General features: G+C 51.4%; 1 protein-coding gene across 5 annotated transcripts in view; it reads left to right on the top strand.

The window, feature by feature from the left end:
- LOC139543172 (alpha-1,3-mannosyl-glycoprotein 4-beta-N-acetylglucosaminyltransferase C-like) overlaps nt 1-5,935 on the top strand; it is a 41,183-nt gene extending 35,248 nt beyond the window's left edge. For all 5 annotated transcript variants that reach the window (XM_071349423.1, XM_071349428.1, XM_071349426.1 and 2 more), the window contains one exon: nt 1,095-5,935. In XM_071349423.1, the coding sequence (XP_071205524.1) occupies nt 1,095-1,495 (401 nt within the window). In that variant the 3' untranslated portion in view covers nt 1,496-5,935. The remainder of the gene's footprint in view (nt 1-1,094) is intronic.
- Nucleotides 5,936-9,147: the final 3,212 nt, after the last annotated feature.

A 9,147-nucleotide genomic window follows, 5' to 3' on the forward strand; every position in this document is an offset into this window, starting at 1 on the left:
TATCAGGACCATGTGGCGGCCATGGCCTGGTCTCCTGGTTGATATCTAACCTGTATCTCTGTCTGTATCTCTGTCTGTATCTCTCTAGTCTATCAGGACCATGTGGCGGCCATGGCCTGGTCTCCTGGTTGATATCTAACCAGTATCTCTGTCTGTATCTCTGTCTGTATCTCTGTCTGTATCTCTCTAGTCTATCAGGACCATGTGGCGGCCATGGCCTGGTCTCCTGGTTGATATCTAACCTGTATCTCTGTCTGTATCTCTGTCTGTATCTCTCTAGTCTATCAGGACCATGTGGCGGCCATGGCCTGGTCTCCTGGTTGATATCTAACCAGTATCTCTGTCTGTATCTCTGTCTGTATCTCTGTCTGTATCTCTCTAGTCTATCAGGACCATGTGGCGGCCATGGCCTGGTCTCCTGGTTGATATCTAACCTGTATCTCTGTCTGTATCTCTGTCTGTATCTCTGTCTGTATCTCTGTCTGTATCTCTCTCTAGTCTATCAGGACCATGTGGCGGCCATGGCCTGGTCTCCTGGTTGATATCTAACCTGTATCTCTGTCTGTATCTCTGTCTGTATCTCTCTAGTCTATCAGGACCATGTGGCGGCCATGGCCTGGTCTCCTGGTTGATATCTAACCTGTATCTCTGTCTGTATCTCTCTCTAGTCTATCAGGACCATGTGGCGGCCATGGCCTGGTCTCCTGGTTGATATCTAACCTGTATCTCTGTCTGTATCTCTGTCTGTATCTCTCTAGTCTATCAGGACCATGTGGCGGCCATGGCCTGGTCTCCTGGTTGATATCTAACCTGTATCTCTGTCTGTATCTCTGTCTGTATCTCTCTAGTCTATCAGGACCATGTGGCGGCCATGGCCTGGTCTCCTGGTTGATATCTAACCTGTATCTCTGTCTGTATCTCTCTAGTCTATCAGGACCATGTGGCGGCCATGGCCTGGTCTCCTGGTTGATATCTAACCTGTATCTCTGTCTGTATCTCTGTCTGTATCTCTCTAGTCTATCAGGACCATGTGGCGGCCATGGCCTGGTCTCCTGGTTGATATCTAACCTGTATCTCTGTCTGTATCTCTCTAGTCTATCAGGACCATGTGGCGGCCATGGCCTGGTCTCCTGGTACTGGAACCTTCTTCTGGGGGCGGAGTCCTTCTTCAGGAAACCACCTAACCGTCATCTTCAAACATCCTGTTGTGGTTACCACCATTACCGTGGCGACTGGTTCAGCAGAGGGTCGTGATCGGTTGGCATCTGCGACCGTAGAACTGGGTCTCCACCCGGTAACCGAGAAGACGGGGTCGGGGACAACATGCCAAGAGTTCTATAGCGTGGGGGATCTGCAGGGAGGGAGGATGGACATGACGGACGTACACAAGAAGAGATTTGGCCACGCCTCTTCCTGTCTGAAGATAAGAGTCACAGCCAAGCAGAATGACTGGGTTATCATCAAGAAGATCAGGATTACTACAAAGGAGGACTGAACACTCTGAAAACACACACACACACACTCTCTGAACACACTCACACTGAACAGACACACACACTGAATGTAGCTAAGGTGATTTGGTCTGACCCTGTTGTAACGAGTCTAGCGACAGACCGGGGTTCAGATCCCGCCAGTTACACACACACACACACACACACACACACACACACACACACACACACACACACACACACACACACACACACACACCCTGAACACACCCTGAACACACACACACACTCTGAACACACGCACAAACCTTGTCTCTGATTTTCAAGCTAATTTAAATCAGGACTGAGACTAGAACACTCAATAAGTGGTCAGATGACACGGATGCTACGCTACAGGACTGTTTTGCTAAAGTGATGCCTTGGAACTGGGAAACAGATCCCGGGTAGAACTGGGAAACAGATACCGGGTATCGGAAGAGTCGTAGGTCTCTGCCGCTGGGCCCAAAGGAACAAACAACTCTGCCCGGAAGCAAGTGGACCTCCCGTCTGCCCGGAAGCAAGTGGACCTCCCGTCTGCCCGGAAGCAAGTGGACCTCCCGTCTGCCCGGAAGCAAGTGGACCTCCCGTCATCTAAACAATTTACAACGAAACAGCCCTACAACGAAACAGCCCTACAACGAAACAGCTCTACAACGAAACAGCTCTACAACGAAACAGCTCTACAACGAAACAGCTCTACAACGAAACAGCTCTACAACAAAACAGCTCTACAACGAAACAGCCCTACAACGAAAAAACTCTACAACGAAACAGCTCTACAACGAAACAGCCCTACAACGAAACAGCCCTACAACGAAACAGCCCTACAACGAAACAGCCCTACAACGAAACAGCCCTACAACGAAACAGCCCTACAACGAAACAGCCCTACAACGAAACAGCCCTACAATGAGACAGCTCTACAACGAGACAGCTCTACAACGAAACAGCTCTACAACGAAACAGCCCTACAACGAAACAGCCCTACAACGAAACAGCTCTACAACGAAACAGCCCTACAACGAAACAGCTCTACAACGAAACAGCCCTACAACGAAACAGCTCTACAACGAAACAGCTCTACAACGAAACAGCCCTACAACGAAACAGCCCTACAACGAGACAGCTCTACAACGAGACAGCTCTACAACGAGACAGCTCTACAACGAGACAGCTCGTATACGCCAGCTACACATCTGGTTTAAAGGTTATCGTTGTTCAATAAGCAAACAATATGTGGACAATTTTACAGCTTTTCTACATCGACCAAATGTATTTCTCCGAGATAGATTACATCTGAATAGGTATGGTACAAGCATTCTCTCCTCAAACCTGGCTCTCACTATCGCCTCATACATGGCATGTGAGAACTGACAATATATAGTCATGGTGGTCGATACCCCATCAGACTATCCTCACTGCTCCCCATGGTGGTCGATACCCCATCAGACTATCCTCACTGCTCCCCATGGTGGTCGATACCCCATCAGACTATCCTCACTGCTCCCCATGGTGGTCGATACCCCATCAGACTATCCTCACTGCTCCCCATGGTGGTCGATACCCCATCAGACTATCCTCACTGCTCCCCATGGTGGTCGATACCCCATCAGACTATCCTCACTGCTCCCCTCCCAGCTTTAAATGTCTCTACAGGTGCTGATGAAACTTTTGATGAACTTTATGTTATTGTTACACTACTGTCAAGGTACCGTGTTTCCACTTCCTCGTACAGGCAGAGGGGTATTGCTAGAAGTAATCTGGTCTCCATCCAACTCAGGCCTGTCAGCAGCTACACCAGGAATCATCATTCATTTAATATTACCTTGAATGTTCCATCTGATATGAGCTCTCGAAAACAGTGGCCTTGGAATCATTGATTTGAATGTTGGAAGCTTGATCCAAAGTTAGATTTGATTGAAATACTTGTCTCACAATCACATGCTGACACAATGATTATAACTGTCACGTCCTGATCTGGTTCACCTGTCCTTGTGCTTGTCTCCACCCCCTCCAGGTGTCACGTCCTGATCTGGTTCCCCTGTCCTTGTGCTTGTCTCCACCCCCTCCAGGTGTCACGTCCTGATCTGGTTCCCCTGTCCTTGTGCTTGTCTCCACCCCCTCCAGGTGTCACGTCCTGATCTGGTTCCCCTGTCCTTGTGCTTGTCTCCACCCCCCTCCAGGTGTCACGTCCTGATCTGGTTCCCCTGTCCTTGTGCTTGTCTCCACCCCCTCCAGGTGTCACGTCCTGATCTGGTTCCCCTGTCCTTGTGCTTGTCTCCACCCCCTCCAGGTGTCACGTCCTGATCTGGTTCCCCTGTCCTTGTGCTTGTCTCCACCCCCTCCAGGTGTCGCCCCTCTTCCCTACTTATCCTCTGGGTATTTATACCTGTGTTTTCTGTCTGTCTGTGCCAGTTCGTCTTGTTTGTCAAGTTTACCAGCGTTTGTCCTGTCAGCTCCTGTCTTTTCCCTGCCTCTCTTTTTCTCATCCTCCGGGTTTTTGACCCTTTCCTGTCCTGACCCTGTACCCCCCCGCCTGACCACTCTGCCTGTCCTGACCCTGTACCCCCCCCCCCCTCCTGACCACTCCGCCTGTCCCTGACCCTGTACCCTCCTGACCATTCTGCCTGTCCTGACCCTGTACCCTCCTGACCACTCTGCCTGTCCCTGACCCTGTACCCTCCTGACCACTCTGCCTGTCCTGACCCTGTACCCTCCCTCCTGACCACTCTGCCTGTCCTAACCCTGTACCCACCCTCCTGACCACTCTGCCTGTCCTGACCCTGTACCCTCCCTCCTGACCACTCTGCCTGTCCTGACCCTGTACCCTCCTGACCACTCTGCCTGTCCTGACCCTGTACCCTCCCTCCTGACCACTCTGCCTGTCCTGACCCTGTACCCACCCGCCTGACCACTCTGCCTGTCCTGACCCTGTACCCTCCTGACCACTCTGCCTGTCCTGACCCTGTACCCTCCCTCCTGACCACTCTGCCTGTCCTGACCCTGTACCCTCCCGCCTGACCACTCTGCCTGTCCTGACCCTCTACCCTCCCGCCTGACCACTCTGCCTGTCCTGACCCTGTACCCTCCCGCCTGACCACTCTGCCTGTCCTGACCCTGTACCCTCCCTCCTGACCACTCTGCCTGTCCTGACCCTGTACCCTCCCTCCTGACCACTCTGCCTGTCCTGACCCTGTACCCCCCCGCCTGACCACTCTGCCTGTCCTGACCCTGTACCCTCCCTCCTGACCACTCTGCCTGTCCTGACCCTGTACCCTCCCTCCTGTCCACTCTGCCTGTCCTGACCCTGTACCCTCCCTCCTGACCACTCTGCCTGTCCTGACCCTGTACCCTCCCGCCTGACCACTCTGCCTGTCCCTGACCCTGTACCCTCCTGACCATTCTGCCTGTCCTGACCCTGTACCCTCCTGACCACTCTGCCTGTCCCTGACCCTGTACCCTCCTGACCACTCTGCCTGTCCTGACCCTGTACCCACCCTCCTGACCACTCTGCCTGTCCTGACCCTGTACCCTCCCGCCTGACCACTCTGCCTGTCCCTGACCCTGTACCCTCCTGACCACTCTGCCTGTCCTGACCCTGTACCCTCCCGCCTGACCACTCTGCCTGTCCTGACCCTGTACCCTCCCTCCTGACCACTCTGCCTGTCCTGACCCTGTACCCTCCCTCCTGACCACTCTGCCTGTCCTGACCCTGTACCCCCCCGCCTGACCACTCTGCCTGTCCTGACCCTGTACCCTCCCTCCTGACCACTCTGCCTGTCCTGACCCTGTACCCTCCCTCCTGTCCACTCTGCCTGTCCTGACCCTGTACCCTCCCTCCTGACCACTCTGCCTGTCCTGACCCTGTACCCTCCCGCCTGACCACTCTGCCTGTCCCTGACCCTGTACCCTCCTGACCATTCTGCCTGTCCTGACCCTGTACCCTCCTGACCACTCTGCCTGTCCCTGACCCTGTACCCTCCTGACCACTCTGCCTGTCCTGACCCTGTACCCACCCTCCTGACCACTCTGCCTGTCCTGACCCTGTACCCTCCCGCCTGACCACTCTGCCTGTCCCTGACCCTGTACCCTCCTGACCACTCTGCCTGTCCTGACCCTGTACCCTCCCTCCTGACCACTCTGCCTGTCCTGACCCTGTACCCTCCCGCCTGACCACTCTGCCTGTCCTGACCCTGTACCCTCCCTCCTGACCACTCTGCCTGTCCTGACCCTGTACCCTCCTGACCATTCTGCCTGTCCTGACCCTGTACCCTCCTGACCACTCTGCCTGTCCTGACCCTGTACCCTCCCTCCTGAACTATGTCTGTCCCTGTCCCTGAGCCTGACTACCGTCCTGTACCTTTGCTCCTACTCTGGATTATCAACCCCTGCCTGCCTTGACCTGTCGTTTGCCCGCCTCTGTTACAATAAACATTGTTACTTCACACAGTCTGCACTTGGGTCTTACCTTGATACCTGATAATATCTGAATCCTGTCTCTGTGTCTCTGTTCCAGACTCAGATGTTCTGTTATCTGGGTATAATGTCTACAGAGCAGACAGAGTGGGTAGAGGTAGACTCAGATGTTCTGTTAGCTGGGTATAATGTCTACAGAGCAGACAGAGTGGGTAGAGGTAGACTCAGATGTTCTGTTAGCTGGGTATAATGTCTACAGAGCAGACAGAGTGGGTAGAGGTGGACTCAGATGTTCTGTTAGCTGGGTGTAATGTCTACAGAGCAGACAGAGTGGGTAGAGGTAGACTCAGATGTTCTGTTAGCTGGGTATAATGTCTACAGAGCAGACAGAGTGGGTAGAGGTAGACTCAGATGTTCTGTTAGCTGGGTATAATGTCTACAGAGCAGACAGAGTGGGTAGAGGTGGACTCAGATGTTCTGTTAGCTGGGTGTAATGTCTACAGAGCAGACAGAGTGGGTAGAGGTAGACTCAGATGTTCTGTTAGCTGGGTATAATGTCTACAGAGCAGACAGAGTGGGTAGAGGTGGACTCAGATGTTCTGTTAGCTGGGTATAATGTCTACAGAGCAGACAGAGTGGGTAGAGGTGGACTCAGATGTTCTGTTAGCTGTGTATAATGTCTACAGAGCAGACAGAGTGGGTAGAGGTAGACTCAGATGTTCTGGGTATAATGTCTACAGAGCAGACAGAGTGGGTAGAGGTGGACTCAGATGTTCTGGGTATAATGTCTACAGAGCAGACAGAGTGGGTAGAGGTGGACTCAGATGTTCTGTTAGCTGGGTATAATGTCTACAGAGCAGACAGAGTGGGTAGAGGTGGACTCAGATGTTCTGGGTATAATGTCTACAGAGCAGACAGAGTGGGTAGAGGTAGACTCAGATGTTCTGTTAGCTGGGTATAATGTCTACAGAGCAGACAGAGTGGGTAGAGGTAGACTCAGATGTTCTGTTAGCTGGGTATAATGTCTACAGAGCAGACAGAGTGGGTAGAGGTAGACTCAGATGTTCTGTTAGCTGGGTATAATGTCTACAGAGCAGACAGAGTGGGTAGAGGTGGACTCAGATGTTCTGTTAGCTGGGTATAATGTCTACAGGGCAGACAGAGTGGGTAGAGGTGGACTCAGATGTTCTGTTAGCTGGGTATAATGTCTACAGAGCAGACAGAGTGGGTAGAGGTAGACTCAGATGTTCTGTTAGCTGGGTATAATGTCTACAGAGCAGACAGAGTGGGTAGAGGTGGACTCAGATGTTCTGGGTATAATGTCTACAGAGCAGACAGAGTGGGTAGAGGTAGACTCAGATGTTCTGTTAGCTGGGTATAATGTCTACAGAGCAGACAGAGTGGGTAGAGGTAGACTCAGATGTTCTGGGTATAATGTCTACAGAGCAGACAGAGTGGGTAGAGGTGGACTCAGATGTTCTGTTAGCTGGGTATAATGTCTACAGAGCAGACAGAGTTGGTAGAGGTGGACTCAGATGTTCTGTTAGCTGGGTGTAATGTCTACAGAGCAGACAGAGTGGGTAGAGGTAGACTCAGATGTTCTGTTAGCTGGGTATAATGTCTACAGAGCAGACAGAGTGGGTAGAGGTAGACTCAGATGTTCTGTTAGCTGGGTATAATGTCTACAGAGCAGACAGAGTGGGTAGAGGTAGACTCAGATGTTCTGTTAGCTGGGTATAATGTCTACAGAACAGACAGAGTGGGTAGAGGTGGACTCAGATGTTCTGTTAGCTGGGTGTAATGTCTACAGAGCAGACAGAGTGGGTAGAGGTAGACTCAGATGTTCTGTTAGCTGGGTATAATGTCTACAGAGCAGACAGAGTGGGTAGAGGTGGACTCAGATGTTCTGTTAGCTGGGTATAATGTCTACAGAGCAGACAGAGTGGGTAGAGGTGGACTCAGATGTTCTGTTAGCTGGGTATAATGTCTACAGAGCAGACAGAGTGGGTAGAGGTAGACTCAGATGTTCTGGGTATAATGTCTACAGAGCAGACAGAGTGGGTAGAGGTGGACTCAGATGTTCTGGGTATAATGTCTACAGAGCAGACAGAGTGGGTAGAGGTGGACTCAGATGTTCTGTTAACTGGGTATAATGTCTACAGAGCAGACAGAGTGGGTAGAGGTGGACTCAGATGTTCTGGGTATAATGTCTACAGAGCAGACAGAGTGGGTAGAGGTAGACTCAGATGTTCTGTTAGCTGGGTATAATGTCTACAGAGCAGACAGAGTGGGTAGAGGTGGACTCAGATGTTCTGTTAGCTGGGTATAATGTCTACAGAGCAGACAGAGTGGGTAGAGGTAGACTCAGATGTTCTGTTAGCTGGGTATAATGTCTACAGAGCAGACAGAGTGGGTAGAGGTGGACTCAGATGTTCTGTTAGCTGGGTATAATGTCTACAGGGCAGACAGAGTGGGTAGAGGTGGACTCAGATGTTCTGTTAGCTGGGTATAATGTCTACAGAGCAGACAGAGTGGGTAGAGGTAGACTCAGATGTTCTGTTAGCTGGGTATAATGTCTACAGAGCAGACAGAGTGGGTAGAGGTAGACTCAGATGTTCTGTTAGCTGGGTATAATGTCTACAGAGCAGACAGAGTGGGTAGAGGTGGACTCAGATGTTCTGTTAGCTGGGTATAATGTCTACAGGGCAGACAGAGTGGGTAGAGGTGGAATCAGATGTTCTGTTAGCTGGGTATAATGTCTACAGAGCAGACAGAGTGGGTAGAGGTAGACTCAGATGTTCTGTTAGCTGGGTATAATGTCTACAGAGCAGACAGAGTGGGTAGAGGTGGACTCAGATGTTCTGGGTATAATGTCTACAGAGCAGACAGAGTGGGTAGAGGTAGACTCAGATGTTCTGTTAGCTGGGTATAATGTCTTCAGAGCAGACAGAGTGGGTAGAGGTAGACTCAGATGTTCTGGGTATAATGTCTACAGAGCAGACAGAGTGGGTAGAGGTAGACTCAGATGTTCTGTTATCTGGGTATAATGTATACAGAGCAGACAGAGTTGGTAGAGGTGGACTCAGATGTTCTGTTAGCTGGGTGTAATGTCTACAGAGCAGACAGAGTGGGTAGAGGTAGACTCAGATGTTCTGTTAGCTGGGTATAATGTCTACAGAGCAGACAGAGTGGGTATAGGTGGACTCAGATGTTCTGGGTATAATGTCTACAGAGCAGACAG

The sequence above is a fragment of the Salvelinus alpinus genome, chromosome 17, assembly GCF_045679555.1.
Source record: "Salvelinus alpinus chromosome 17, SLU_Salpinus.1, whole genome shotgun sequence".
Taxonomy (NCBI): domain Eukaryota; kingdom Metazoa; phylum Chordata; class Actinopteri; order Salmoniformes; family Salmonidae; genus Salvelinus; species Salvelinus alpinus.